General features: G+C 40.4%; 1 protein-coding gene across 2 annotated transcripts in view; it reads left to right on the forward strand.

The window, feature by feature from the left end:
• The first annotated feature begins 4,934 nt into the window (after positions 1 to 4,934).
• TBC1D32 (TBC1 domain family member 32) overlaps positions 4,935 to 15,941 on the forward strand; it is a 96,503-nt gene continuing 85,496 nt past the window's right edge. For both annotated transcript variants that reach the window (XM_086632107.1, XM_086632108.1), the window contains exons 1-5: positions 4,935 to 5,089; positions 9,356 to 9,517; positions 12,173 to 12,350; positions 12,981 to 13,052; positions 15,309 to 15,434. In XM_086632107.1, coding sequence (XP_086488233.1) covers positions 4,935 to 5,089; positions 9,356 to 9,517; positions 12,173 to 12,350; positions 12,981 to 13,052; positions 15,309 to 15,434 — 693 coding nt within the window. The remainder of the gene's footprint in view (positions 5,090 to 9,355; positions 9,518 to 12,172; positions 12,351 to 12,980; positions 13,053 to 15,308; positions 15,435 to 15,941) is intronic.

The following is a 15,941-nucleotide window of genomic DNA, read 5'->3' on the forward strand; positions in this document are numbered from 1 at the left end:
AGATAGGTTTATGTTTCAATTCCTGAATCATCACTTTCAGTAGAAATACTACATTTTACATGGTTGGCCCCAATATGCTACTAGTTCTACTGTGAGAGGTTCAAGTGACCAGCCTGGGCACAGCATCTTGCTTTTGGACAGACAGCGCCAGGTGGAATGGGTCTGGGCCGGCATTATGGGGGAAAACCCAGGTGACCAAGGGGCAAACGTGAACCTCTGTGGAGGCAGAAGCATTTTGTGTTCTTAAAAGCTGATCTGTTTCCTCTAGCTGTGTTGATTGGCCTAGCAGATTTCCGTTGCACAAATATTGCCAACACACCCCCCCACTGCATGAGATGAATTAAAACGGTTTCCACAGGCTGAGGATGGCAGACAGGAATGCAGTGATCCCCTTCCACCTGAGTCTTCTCTGAGGAGCCCGCTCAAGCATCCATCATCCTAAGCATGGAGCAAGACTGACTTTTGAGCCATGATGGCTTAACCTTTGGATTGAGGGTTGGGTGGGACCATAGCAGATCCCCGCTCACAGCCCACATGATGCCTTCAGTGTGGGTAGAGAAGAAGGGATCAGAGCCCTGTGTGGCAGAAGGGGTTGGTTGAGCGTCTCACCATTGCAATGGCCACCAGGTTCCAGCTCTCCCTGCAATGCCAGCTGTCCCCAGGCCATGTGTGTTCACGGACAAGCTGGCTGGGAACCAGTCCAAGACCAGAACAGGCGCGTGTGCTGTTCCCTCTGCCCCACCGTAACGCTGGTACACACTCTTTCAACTCCTGGCCCCTGCCGAACTGCTTTTGCTTTACACGATGAGAGAGCTCTGCGGTTTTGACAAGGAAGATTGCTGCCCAGATGCCTGAACACCAGTGATCTGCCTCTTTAGACATTTGTTCAAACCAGCTTGACCTTCCAGTGCATTTTTGTATGAGGGGTTTTGGAGGTGGTGATCTTATAGCAGCCTTCCAGTACCTAAAGGGGGCCTACAGGAAAGCTGGAGAGGGGCTTTTTACAAGGGTATATAGTTATAAGACAAGGGGCAATGGCTTTAAACTGAAAGAGGGCAGATTTAGATTCGATCTAAGGAAGAAATTCTTCCCTCTGAGGGTGGTGAGGCACTGGAACAGGTTGCCCAGAGAAGCTGTGGCTGCCCCATCCCTGGAAGTGTTGAAGGCCAGGTTGGATGAAGCTTTGAGCAACCTGCTATAGTGGAAGGTGTCCCTGCCCATGGCAGGGGGCTTGGAACTAGATGATCTTTGAGGTCTCTTCCAATCCAAACCATTCTGTAATTCTATGATTAGGCAGAGCTCTACTAACTGAAGAGGCAACTGATCCACTTACAGGAACATTTTTTTATGGAAGATTAGCACGACTAACAGTATAAAAATCATTAGAAAAAGTTGGAGTAAAGGATAAAAATGTACAATGTGTCCCCTTACACCTCCATCCCTGGAGGTGTTCAAGGCCAGGTTGGATGAGGCTTTGGGCAACCTGCTGTAGTGGAGGATTTCCCTGCCCATGGCAGGGGGGTTGGAACTAGATGATCTTTGAGGTCCCTTCCAACCCTAACCATTCTATGATTCTATGATTCTATGATTCTACATGCAAGAACTGTCAAACATAACTGTGTTTATTGTAACTCATTTCTGGCTTGTTATAAGTAAGCTAATGGAAGATGATTTCAAATCAAAATGCTTTCGTTGTTTTCTGTTAAGCATTTTTTGTTGAGTAGAAAAAAATCTTTTCTGTTCTTTTAGTAATATTGCCTCCATCCCAGTAGGGGATGGAAGGTTAAGGCGCACTGGAAAACACCTCGGGATTTGTATTTGTATTTATTGGGACAATCTGCTCCCTTGCTGACATAAACTGGGAGTACGAGCACGCATGCATTCCTTCGATTTCAGTGGAAAACCCACGCACCCCCGAGGGCTGAGGCCGCCGGAGGCCGGCCAGAGGCGAGCCCGGACACCCCATGGTGAGGACGGGCAGAGCCAGGCGGGCTGCGGCTGAATGGCCCATGAGTTCGCTGAGGCGGGGAACCCTTCCTGAGAAACGTGTCCCAGCTACCCAAGCCATGGCTTTTCCCTTGCCGTCGCCTGCGCGCAGGCTACTTCATCATTGCGCTGAAGAAGAAGGGAAAGCGCAGATAATTTTTTTTTTTTAGGTCGGTGCCATTCCTCGGCAAACCATAATTTGGCCGACCAAGCAGAGACCGCCAAGACGCGCCGTGAAGAAGGACCGCGGGCGCCGAAGAGCCCCCGTGAAGCACAGGCGGCCGCCTCGCGCTTCAAACCGCTGCCCGAACAGCTCTGGGGCTGCCGCCCTTCCCGCCCCCGTGGCCGGGGAAGCCTGCGGCGACAGAGGGCGCTGGCGAGGGGCCGTGGCCTACGGCCGGCGGGGGCCGATACACCGGGAGAGACTGGGACAGCCTGCGACAACAGCGGCTTCCCGGCCCGGGCAGGGAGGACCGGGCGGCGGCGTGAGGCGGCGCGGCCCCCCTCGCCCCGCCAGGCTCTCGCGATGTTGCTACGGGCGCCGCGAGACTCGGCAGCGGGCGCCGCCGGTTGCTACGGGCCGCCGCCCAGGGACACGCGCGGCCGCCGGGCCGGGGCGGGCAGCCGCCGCCTCGAGGTGATTCCCGCCGGCCCGGGGGGCGTGGGGCGGGGAGCCGGGAGCGAGGGCCGCGCACGGCGACGCCGTTCTCCGCAACCCGCGGGCCCCCGGAGCCGGGGGCTGGGCGGGAGTGCGGGGCCGTGGGGCCGGGCCGGCGGGGGAGGGCGCACGGAGCCCCGCGGGGGGAGCGGCGCGGGTGGCGCGCCCACGGAGCCCCGGCAGAGCCCTCCGTGCTTTCAGCGGCAGCGTGAACGACCCGGTCGGGTTCAGCCTTTTCTCCTGACGCTTTTAAAAAAACAGGCTGCTTTTATACCGGGGTCGTCACTGGAAATGTGGTTACTGCAGAAAACTGGCACGCGGTTGGAATGACCGACGATAAAATCGAGAGGGGGGTGGGAATCCTGGCGCTGCCCGTGTTTCTGTAACTGCTGCCATTGGTTTGTTGCCGAAATTATCACTTTTTTCTGTTGTTCCAAGCCTTGCCCAAGCAGCGGTTTGTGTGAGGATAACTGCTGGCTCCGGCAGGCCGCTGCTGGAGCGTCCCGCGGGATTTGGGGCGGGCTTTGCGGGTCGGACAGCGCCGGGAAAACGGATTTATGAGCTTGACTGCACAAACTGGGTTTGAGGAACGTTTGTTTAGGGAGGAAACGACCGTTTAAATTTTGCCCAGAAACTGAATGGGGAATATACCTGCTGGGGGAAAAAAAAAACCCCACACCAAAACAAAACACAAAAAACCCCAAACACAACAAACCACAAACCTTTACAAATTAATTTTAAGGTAAATATCTCTGTTAGTGATTACATAAGGCAAGTAAGACTTTCTAAAGCAAACTGGAGGTGAAACTTTAATACATAATTAGTCTTTATGAATAGTTTGAGCGGGGCTTTGCGCTGATTGCCAACCAGCATCAGATACTTGCACTTTTAAAAATGCTTACTTATACCGAAATACTGAGTGAAGTATTTTTCAGGGGATTAGGATATTATCCAATGTTAAGGTGAAAATATAAGACTTATGAGAGTGGTTTATATAGACCTAAAAATGCATTGACTTTGATTAAATATCTTGAGACTCGACTCTGTCAGAGATAGCTGCAAATCAGGGAGTTAAGATTATTACAAGGGATCTGTGGGGTTTTGTTTGTGTTTTTTTTTTTTTTTAATTTATTTTAATGCTATTTCTGGTAAGGTGATTCATTTAATGTTGAATTATGTTTGATCAAACTAAAACATTCAGCAACTGTGCTACTTAAAACAGAGAACAGCTAACTCAAGGAACTGTTACCTGTTAGAAAGGGTAACTCCTCCTCCAGCTGGTGCTATGTGGCTTTGATTTTTTTGTTAATTATTAAAGTCTAAAGAAGTGATTTATTATATTGTCTCTTCCAAGTGTGCATATTGTTTATTCACAGGTGCCTAGAAAGTCATTGATTGGCCTTTTTTTTAATAAAAAAAAAAGTCAAAGGTTTCTAAATAATTCTTCTTAAAATAGACTAGAAATATGTAAACTAGAACTGCCACTGGGAGTTGGAAGTATTGCTTGGCATATGAAGAACTTTAAGCCATGAATTTAGGTTAATTAATTAATCAAGATAGAAATGGGTTGGTTGGTTTTGTTTGTTTGTTTTTGTTTTTTTTTTTACAACCCTTGAAAAAGAAACTGATAAGGCACTGTCTTCTGCGTTTGACATATGTTACCAGTTTCTCACTGCTGCTGCTCCCAGTTTTTCCCAGTAGCTGTAGTGTTAAATTGGCAGGACTCTGTCAGGTCATTGCAGTTGATTACCTCAGGGAAATGAAACAATTCTACAATTGCACCTGGCCCCTGTTGCTTGCAAAAACTGCCAGCACCTTCGATCGTGGGCACAGCAGCTGCTCTGAGTAGAGAGATCCAAAAATCAGAACTGGCTAGTAAGAGTGTATGAGAAGAAGCTGAGAGACTGGTAGAGGTTTCTCATCAAGATACAGTCATTGCATCTGTAAAAAACCCCCTTTTTTTAATTATGGTGTAGTGTTGTGCCTTTTTGATGGACAAGTCCTCAAGCAACAACTAACAGGAATATTCAGGATTTTCTTAATGCAATATGTCATTTAAGAATATTGTACTAAGATAACAGGAGGTTTATTAAAGTTGATTTTATTTTTTTTTTCCAGTTTGTCTGAAGATAAGCTCTATCAAATATTTCCTATCTGTGGTCATGTCGTTTGATAGCGTAATCTTGTGTTGTTGATAACAGGAAAAAAAGTGGCAATTTAAGGGGTTTAAAAAAGGAGGAAAAAATCCAAAACTACACAAGCTTGTTATTCTTGTATTTGCTTTATATAGATGTCTCACTTTACAAGTGAAGATGAAGCACTGATACAGTCTATGCTTAGGCAATTGCTGCAGAGTGTGAAGGAAAAAATCACTGGAGCCCCATCAGTCGAATGTGCAGAAGAGATTCTCTTGCATTTGGAAGAAATGGATGAGAATTTTCACAAGTAAAAATATTTTTGCTATTCTTAATATTTTGAAGGAGGTTTAATGTGTTGAACTATATTATTCCCGGGAAGTGTTTGCAATTTATATTGCTGTGTGAATGTGTATGTGTTTATAGATATATCTAGAAATTCCCGTCACTAATTAACTTTCAAAATCTGCTAATTTAGAGAATAAAATTAATTTTCCCATTTTTCTGTCCCCCTCCTCCCCTTGGTAATATATTATTTTTGCTGTAATAGTAATTGATGAGCTCTTTGTGAGAGAAACTTAAAAAACTACTTTACATAGCCAGCTCTGATGGATGTGTACATGTAGCATAATAACTGCACATATGAACAGAAACTAGAAGAAATCCTCATGGAAGGCTGCCAGGCAGTATTTTTAACACCTGCTAGACAACGTAGTTTTGTTTTTCATAATAAGATAAATTTTTAGAAGGCTACTTTGCTTCCATATTTGATTGTTCTGTTTGGCTTATATTACTCAACCCTTGCATGTCTTACCAGGTAGTCATTCTTCTCCTGCTTTATTTGAATCGTAAATTAATATATCCCCATCACACTTTTGTTAAATCAGACTTGGCAGTGTGACCTCACTTACATGTGATCTAGATTTCTGGTGCCCATACTTCTCTTTGCTTTCTATGGTATTCTTATCTTGTTTATTTTTTTACTACATGGGAGGTTTTTAGTATGCATTTCATAGAGCCGTAGAATGGTTAGGGTTGGAAGGGACCTCAAAGATCATCTAGTTCCAACCTCCCTGCCATGGGCAGGGAAACCCTCCACTACAGCAGGTTGCCCAAAGCCTCATCCAACCTGGCCTTGAACACCTCCAGGGATGGGGCATCCACAACTTCTCTGGGCAACCTGTTCCAGTGCCTCACCACCCTCAGTGTGAAGAATGTCTTCCTTGCATCTAATCTAAATCTGCCCTCTTTCAGTTTTAAAGTCATTTCCCCTTGTCCTGTCACTACAGACTTTTGCAGAAAGTCCCTCTGCAGCTTTCCTGTAGGCCCCCTTTAAGTACTGGAAGGCTGCTATAAGATCACCCCGGAGCCTTCTCTTCTCCAGGCTGAACAGCCCCAACTCTCTCAGCCTGTCTTCATAGCAGAAATGCTCCAGCCCTCGGATCATCTTCGTGGCCCTCCTCTGGACCCGCTCCAGCAGCTCCATGTCCTTCTTGTGTTGGGGACTCCAGAGCTGAACGCGGTATTCCAGGTGGGGTTTCACGAGAGCAGAGTAGAGGGGCAGAATCGCCTCCCTTGGCCTGCTGGCCACACATTCGTGACAAGTCAAGGGAATATCAAGCTGAAATGACCTTGAAGACATTTTAATAAGGACCTGTTCTGTGACCTGACTACTTCTGAGAAAGCTGGTTCCCTGCTAGTTTTTTCGGAAGTGGTGCTATCTACATTCTCTTAAATTTGTCTAATTTTCAACTTTGCTTTGTCAAAGTTAAAATAAGTGAAATAGAACTAGACTTTATCTAAAATTTCCCTGTAATTTTAAAACTTTCATGTTGTTATATTTTCTGAAGATGCTAAATGCTTTAAAATGTATTTAGCTCAATTTTAATCGGTATTACTAGTTGTATCAGTTAACACTTTTGTTGGAAGTCTTGCGAATTTTGAGCACCAGGTTACCAGGTGACAAGCACAAAAGTAAAAAATGTTGGTTATAAACATATCAAAGTTGAAAATTACATGTAATTTTGAAAGAAAAGCATTTTTATTTAAAGAAAGATATATACTGTAAAAAAACTCAAACAACAAAAAAAACCAAATGAAATTACTTCTGTCAGTGTTTATTCTGAGGACTTAGTAGGAGAATACCCAGGATGAGGAGGTTAAGTCTACAGCTGATGGAAACAGTCCATACATAGCTTTCCCCTTTAGAACAGTGAAACCAAAGCATCCGTTACTCTTTCTGATATGTTAAAAAACTGAGGATCTTAAAGATGCTTTCTTCTAATGAGGAAAGCTTTAACTTATGTTTAATGGGAAATCAAGCATTCTCTGATGCTGGAATATTTCTGCAGGTATTCTAGTCTTGTTCATGACACATGACAGTAAAGGTTGGTTTTCCTGGAAGGTCAGAGTGGTCATGTGGCGATTTATTAGCAAGACCATTAAGAAACTTTCTCCTTGACCCTTACCCCATCTATCCAGGCTTCAAGCTCCTTTATTAGCACTTTGCATTTTTGTTTTTCCAGATGCTAGTTCAGCTGGGTATTTTGATCAGCACTGTTTCTACCTCATGGTTATTTTGCGTCAGTAATTTTGTCAGATTTTGAGGCCTTACTTTATCCTTTGTTCCCACTTTGATGTAGAAAAGACAGAAGCAGGATCCTCAGAAAGCTAATAAAAAGGAAAATTGAATCAAGTTCAAAATTTATGTGCAGTAGTAGAACTCAAGATTTTTAACGACATAAGCAGCGTGTTTTCTGTTGTATTTTTCCCTTCAATTAAAGCCTTACATTTTTAAAAAAATTTTCTTTTTTTTTCCCCTGGTGCTTGATTCTGCATGTGCAGAAGTGGTTCTATCATTGCTGAAATACTTACTTGTTACAAAATGTTTTTAAGGTGGAAAAATGATGCAGAAGATCAAGGCTAGGACATCAAGCAGACATAAACTTAGTGGCATGAATAATGATGTGATTGCTGTGTATTTCAGAGTAAAGCAGTCACTGCAAAATGTGTATCTTGGAAATGTTACTGTCATAAAAGAAACGGGAGAAAGTTTTATGAAAGCTTTCGTTCAGTGGAGAGTCGTGTGCAATTTCATTATTGCAGAAGTAAAAAGCCAACCTTGAAGACAAATGAAAGTACAAATAAACATGTTTGCATCTTTCTTGAGATGTTGTTTCTGTTACTTTCATTGAGAACAAAAGTGATGTAGGAATGGAAATAAGTGGGAGATAAAAAAAAAAAGACTGTTATACCTGATGAAACTTGAGGTAGGCAATCCAGTGAGGAAGTATGTATCGTGATACAAGACAATTTTCTGTGCTTATTTTTTTTGATATGTCTTGAATGTAGTTTGATATTTTTTTTAATATCCAAGAAAGGCAAAAGCTGCTGCTATTGTTGCTTTTATATGCATTTGCATTTTATAGTTTTAGACTCTGTACCTACATGGTGAACTGATTTCTTTATTTGAATTTTTCTCATTATATATTTATGCAGATTAACACAAAGTAGTAGCACATGTGCATTTGACATAATGAAAGAATAATGATACATAGAATCATAGAATGGTTTGGGTTGGAAGGGACCTTAAAGATCATCTAGTTCCAAGCCCCCTGCCATGGGCAGGGACAGCTTCCACTAGACCAGGTTACTCAGAGCCCCATCCAGCCTGGCCTTGAACAGCTGTTTGTGTGTGATTGCATCTGCTGCAATCACACTGTTTACATGTGATTACTTCTTTGTGTGTTTCTATTTGCCTTGTCCTGGATACAAATTGGAAGACTAACAAACAAAATGTTTATATATTCTGAGCACTACTTTTTAGCAATAGCTAAATACAGAGTCACTCTGTAGCTAATACAGAGTCTGAGGACCCAGCAGGAGTCTTCTGTTTGAAGTCTCCCTCTGGTTATTCTTTTGTCTAGACGAGTTTGTGTATCTGATAATACGAACAAAAAGTGCCAGTTTCTTTACGTTTAACATGTAAATGTTAAACATGTACATTCTGTACGTGTAATCACAGACAGCTACTCTGTCAGTTTGACTGAGATCTTCTGCATACTGTCATGACACAGACTTTCATAAGCCTTAGACATGCGCAGATGCTGGAATTTATAAATTTTCTGTGTTTCCTCTCATTTTGTATTTACACTGTATAAACAATAATATCAGATAGATATACCGTAAGACAGTGCTGTGTTCAGGATGCTTCCAGTGACGTTTCTTTTGGAGTTTTGAATTTGAGATTTCTTGATACTCTATGATTTTTGTCTTCAAAACTTTAACCTTTTGTCTGAGTAGATTTTTACATTTAGAAGAAGCACAAAAGGAAATTAGAAACTCTTTGGTATTATTGTTTCTTCCTGGAATATGCTGATAATAACCATATTGAAGAAAATCAAACTTGATTGTGTTTTTTTACACTGTTGAAATTTGTTTCTCTGCAAGTCATTAACCCATACAGCGTAGCAGGTCTGCTGGGAGAGAAGATGGCGAATGTTAATGTAATGTTGAAAGTGTTTGATGGTGAGCTCAAGGAAATCTGTTATATTTAAATTTTGTATATTTGTTGCAGCTATGAGTTTGTGAAATACCTTAGACGATATATAAATAATAGTGTGGGATCTGTGATTGAAGAAGAAACAGAAAAATGTACTTCTGCTCAAAATCAGGGTGAAGTATCTGGCTATGACACGCTTGTGCAACATGTTACTAAAAAGACCCGTGAATCAAAAGAGTGAGTATATCCATATAATTCACATTTTTGTTTCTTCTTGATATTTGTTTCCATTTCTCCTTTCCAGATCTTGTTTTGAAAAAATATATTCTGAACCAATGGGTAAAAAAATTGATTCTTTGTTTTCAAAAATCAGTGCTAAGACAAACTATTGCCTAAAAAGACCAGTAGCAAGTCTATGAAGTTTTTGAGATATCTAGGACTAGAGTTGGGCAGGGGTAGGATTTGAAAGAAGAATCACTACTTCATACTGTTTCACTAGCTGCAAATTAAATTCGGTTGTGATATTGAAGTTGGCCTAAAGGCAAAAATGCTTTTATCAGGTATTAAAGTTTGATAATTTCCTTAGATATAAATGGAGAGTCTGCATGACAATATTGTTTTCTCAAAAAATTTAAAAAATATGAATTAGAATACATATGTTTTTTTTTTTTAAGATTGCTTCCTTGGGATCTAGCCAAGTGTCCTGTCAAAGTAGTATGTTTAGTCAGAGCTGCTTTCATTGACTAGTTTAAAAATTGAAATTTAAGCTACCTTGCCTTGTATTTTAGTGTGCAAAGATATTTCTGCAGTGCTGTCTGTATAATGTAGAATTGGTACGTGGACCGACTGTGTATAATTATCCAAGATTTTTGGACTCAGACTGTCAGGTGACCAAAAATAAGTACATCTGCAAAACCACATATCAGCATATTACAGGGTCTGTGGTCCAGATTAATTGGCTTTGAACGCCTTATTTAGTAAAGAAGCCTTAAGAGGCTGGTAGCTCTCTTACTGAATTTTCATGCTTTGGAATTTGAATTTGCATAGGCAGATAATTGCTGTGATTCTTTGAAGCAGTGGTCAGTACTACTAATAAAAAGGATTTTTGTATACACAGCTGTTATTTCCAGAAACTATGTAAAACTTCAGAAGTTTAGTCTGTGTGTCACATTGTTTTTGGAATTTCTGTACAAAATCTAACTATATTGCAATGCTTAAAGCAGTTCTAAAAGTATCATTTCTTTAATTAAAACAGACAGTATACTTTTGTCATCAAAGTGAATCAGGTCCTTGCCTCTCTATTTTTAATTGTCATAGAGTGCCACAGTGAGGCCTTTACTGAGGTTAAACTATTGCAATGTGAAAACAACAAATTTAAAGTGTCCACTTGAAATAGTGAATGTTGAAAAATGAAAAACAACCAACCAACCTCCCACTATTTTAGCATCAGTGGTTGTTTTTATGTGTTGCAGAGGAAGAAAAAAAATGACAAATTTGACTCTCATATTTCAGCCACTAAAATGATTTTATACACTGCTACAGCTGAACTTTCACTCTTTTTATTGCACAATCTTAACTTCATCTCTCTTTTTAGTGGAACCAGGATTTTACTGTGATACCTGTTATTTACCATGTGGCCTTAGTAAGAAAAGAATTAAAAAATGGTATATGTTTCTGTTCTAGAAGATTTTATATTCTGTTCGTTTTCAGAAGTTTTCTGATTTAGAAGTACACAAAAATACGTTTTATGAACCATGCTTTTCTAGGGTCCTTTTCTTGTCACTTGTCTGCAAGCATTCTGAACTCTGATCGAACATTATTTGGTCTCACTGTGATGGTCTTGATATCATTTGAAGATCTGTCAAGGTTCCAGTTTTGTTCATTGCAATTACTCGTTTTCTGTTGTAGGTAGTATGCTTAAAGGTGTTTATGGAGAAAAATGTACTAAGGAATTTAACTCCTTAGTGATACATTCTGTATTTTCAGAGTACAGTCATTTATGTTAGAAAGCAGTTCTTAATCAACTACACTTGGCTTTTATTTTCACCTAGAAAATAGATGTTACGATGACTGTTTTTCAGATTATGTTGTTTGTGTCTTTTTGTTTCAAGGATCAGTACCTTAGGGTTGCTGTGCTCGTTAAAACTGGTAGAAGAAGCTTCAGTTAACTAAATATGTCTGTATCTTTTAATTTGACAAGTAGGAGGATATTGAAGGACAATATGGTAATTTATATCTTTGGTGACTGTAAAATAAGTAATAGTAGCCTTAGAGTAAAAAATAAATTGAAATAAAATATAAATATTTTACAATAGGGTGTTTTTCTGAAGCAGCTTTTATTTTGAATTTCTTCCTTGTGAATATTATTATTCAATTTATGTAACTTAGAAAAACCCTGGTTTTGTTGAAAGAAAATTATTTTGTGTGCATGACCTGTATTCAGGATCTTGAATCAGGATGATGTGTTCTCTTCTGTTGGTTCTGCTCAAGGCTTATAGCAGAAGAAAAATTAGATGTTGAACTTGAGCAAACATAAATAGTAACAAGGATGAGAACTGGCCTGTTTTCTCAGGGACAGATTCTCCCGTTTGGTGGATTCACATTGTTCTTTCTTAAGAACCTTCTATAACAGGATTATGTTAGTGGTATTTCACTGACTGATTTTAGAAGGGCAAAAAGGAATTCTATTATGCTTTTAAAATACAGTTATCTGAAACACTTAAGGTACATACATGCTTTGTTGCTCGTTTTGGGTTTGCATTTATTTTTCATTCAGTGAGTCCAGGTCTAAGTAGCATTTTCCCATATTCAGTTATTCACGAGTTAGTGATTTTTTTTTTTTAATTAGTGATTTTTGTGTTTTTTAATATTAAAATCATCTTTACTTTGAAGGTACAGGGAAATGATGCATGCCTTGAAGAACGTCATGATGGTTGTGGTAGAGTCTTTGATTAACAAGTTTGAAGAAGATCGGATACGTAATAAGGAGCTGGATAGTAAAACAAAGAACGAACGTCAGAGTGGCCATTGTACAGACAACTGTTCTGACAGTGACTCCTCGTTCAACCAAGTACAGTGTGTTTTCTCTCTATGTTATGAAATAAGCATGGTGCTGCAAAAATATTGAGTTTCTGTCAGTCGAGATTGAGAAGCAGCCCTAGAAAAAGATTCATCCTTCCTATCTTTGATATATCCTAAAATGAATTAATTGCCTTTCTTTCACTCTGAAGTACTAAGCTTACACTAGCTGTCTAACCTTTAGACAGCATATGCTGGATGAGATGAATATGATTCCCTAAAGTACCTATGCACGTACTGCATAAAAAAAGATAAAATAATGGCAGAAGCACTACGTTATCTGACTTGTTGTGATTTTACTGTAGGAGACAAGTAATGTGCAGTTCATTTCCAGACTACTATGTTACTTGCAGAATGAATTCTTAGAAAGGATTTTATGAAGATACAGAAAACTTTGAAGTAGAGCAAAGCTAAATATGTAGCAAGAATTTTGTTGCTGTAAATTTAACTTTGGGCAAATGGCAGAAAGCATTTAGAATGTTGACTGTAATGTTAAATTGATATAAATGTTGAGTCCTAATTATTAGAAGTAAATTAGGTATCAGAAAGACTGATGATTTTAATCTTCTGCTGTTCAGTTTAATAAAATATTCTAATGATCATTTAATAATGTGTATTACAGAGTTACACGTTCATGAGTCAAGAACAGTTGCAGCTGCTTGTAGAAAAGCTTGACCCTATTCAGCCTAAGGAAGTAAGTTTCCAAGAAGAAATAAAATGTTACTACAACTGAATGCCAACCATATCCTGGGCTTCATCCAAAGAAGTGTGGCCAGCAGATCAAGGGAGGTGATTCTGCCCCTCTACTCTGCTCCCGTGAGACCCTACCTGGAATACAGCGTTCAGCTCTGGGGCTCCCAACATAAGAAGGACATGGAGCTGCTGGAGTTGCAGCAGGTCCAGAGGAGGGCCATGAAGATGATGCGAGGGCTTGAGCACCCCTCCTATGAAGACAGGCTGAAAGAGTTGGGGTTGTTGTTCAGCCTGGAGGAGAGGGAAACTTTCTGACAGCCTTCCAATACCTAAAGGGGGCCTACAAGAAAGCTGGTGAGGGGCTTTTTACAAGGGCATGTAGTGATAGGACAAGAGGTAATGGCTTTAAATTGAAAGAAGGTAGATTTCAATTAGATCTAAGGAAAAAATTATTCACTCTGAGGGTGGTGAGGGATGGGGCACAGGTTGCCCAGAAAAGCTGTAGATGCCCCGTCCCTGGAAGTGTTCAAGGCCAGGTTGGATGAAGCTTTGAGCAATCTGGTCTAGTGGCAGGTGTCCCTGCCCATGATGGGGTTTGGATGATCTTTAAGGTCCCTACTAACTCAAACCGTTCTATGATTTTATGAATATTTATGGCATATTGGAAAACAGACTGTATATACGTAAGAGTTCATATGTTCCTAAGTGGAATCTTGTCTTTGTTCATAGATCTTGGCTTCAGTGCAGCACTGCTCTGCAGTGCAGTATTTCATTGTTCATAACCATTTGGTTCAAAAGCTAATCTTGCAGCAAGTATCTTATTTTTTTCTTTAGGAGTTTATGTGCTAGAGATGAGCATTTTTAGTTTGGAAGAAGTTGTTCTGTGAGAAATAAAGTTATTGAAGCTTATCTTCCTGTATACATGCCCCTTGCCCTTCTTGGTAACTTCTGTGTTGTCCTTTGTATTACTCCTGTCAGGAGAGAGAGGTGCCTGCTGATTTGCCAACAAGCTGCTGCCAGATGGAATATGTAAATTCTAAGGTTTGCCTTCTTGTCACTGGCAGTACTAATTTGAGTTTCTAACCACCAATCAGCACCAGCTACTGATATTTTTGAAGCTTGGAGAAACATCATTTTGAGGGTGCTATCTCAGTAAGATTTGTTTGGGATTGTCTGGGTGTTGAAAAAGGCATGGCAGATTGGAACTGGAATAAAGATTGTGATCACGTTTTCTTAGAAAACCAGGTAAAAAGTCTAATGCTATTAAATATTGTCAACAGGTCCTACAGGTCGTTTCAGTAGTAGGAAATATTTTACTAGAGATTACAGTTGTCTGCAGTTAGAACAACAACAAAAGTTACTTGAAATTATTTAGATTATAATGCTGATGAAAATTCATCAGTAAAGCATAGTGTCTAGGAGCTACGTTTCTGCTTTGCCTTACTAACTTTTTAGAGGGCTGCTAGGCACATTCACAGTATTTCATAGAGTCATAGAATGGCATAGGCTGGAAGGGACCTCAGAGATCATCTAATCCAACCTCCCTGTCATGTCAGGGACGCCTCTCAACTAGATTGGACTACTCAAGGCTCCATCCAACCTGGCCTTGAACACCTCCAGGGAGGGGGCATCCACAACTTCTCTGGGCAATTTATTCCAAAGTCTTACCACCCTCGTACTGAAGAATTTCTTCCTAAGATCTAATCTAAATCTGTTCTTCTTCAACTTAAACTCATTTCCCCTTGTCCTATCAGTGGACACTCTTGTAAAAAGTCCCTCCCCAGCCTTCCTGTAGGTTCCCTTCAGATATTGGAAGGCAGTTATTAGGTCCCCTCCAAGTCTTCACTTTTCAAGGCTGAACAATCCCAGCTCCCGCAACCTGTCCTTGTAGCAGAGGAGCTCCAGCCCCTGGATCATCTTTGTGGCCCTCCTCTGAACACGCTCCAACAGATCTATATTTGGTCATGGTTTTCCTGATAAAAAAATGTTTGACTACAAGGAGAAAGTGGAACATAATCCTTGCATCCGGTATTGAAAACTATATAAAATGTTGCTTCTTCAAATATATATTTGTTTTTTTTTTTTTCTCAGTGGTGTAGAGTTTTTTGTAAATAACTATAAGATAAGTATTCTGTAATTCCTTGTCTGTTCTAGAGCTAGGTCCTGTTCCTTCCTTCCTCCAAATTCTATTGTAAATTGTGTATTTGGAAGGTCGCTGTGAATGAATTTGTGGTATTTACCTTTTTGACCACTTCAGGTTCGCCAAGAAGCATTGCAGACGCTGTGCCTTGCCCCTCCCTCCGACATACTGAACTCTGAGAGCTGGCCAAGCCTGCGTAAGCGCCTGACGATGTCTCTGTCAGATCCTGATGCAGCATTCAGCGTAAGCGGATGTTCTGTGTTTAGTTATGAGATGTGTAGCCATACTAAAGAGTTCTAAACAGGAATGAGGGGTTACGTGGGTATTATGAGTAGTCCAGCAGGGTCCCAAGGTATTTTCTGATTTGTATATGTATCACATAAACGCTTTTTGAGGAGAATTATATGATTCCAATAGGTTTTGATTTAAAGGATTTTTAGAGACTGGAGTGCTCATTTGCATGTATTTTAATGAGAATGAAGAGATTTAAATGTCTTTTAGCAAACATATAAGTAAAAAAAAATTGACAAAACTCTTCTTTAAAACTTGTCATGCTAATATTTCCTATTTAAGTCAAGTATGTGCTCCATGATGGTGAGAAAATGATACACAGCAATATTACATAAGCACTGATGAGGAAAAAATGGCAGTTGCTTAAACTGCTTTTACATTATTTATTATACCAATTAAGACTTTTTTTCTTTTTATTTCAAAGTGATTATCAAATAAATATGAAAGATGCTCCAGCTG

Source organism: Tauraco erythrolophus, chromosome 2 (genome assembly GCF_009769465.1).
Source record: "Tauraco erythrolophus isolate bTauEry1 chromosome 2, bTauEry1.pri, whole genome shotgun sequence".
Taxonomy (NCBI): Eukaryota; Metazoa; Chordata; class Aves; order Musophagiformes; family Musophagidae; genus Tauraco; species Tauraco erythrolophus.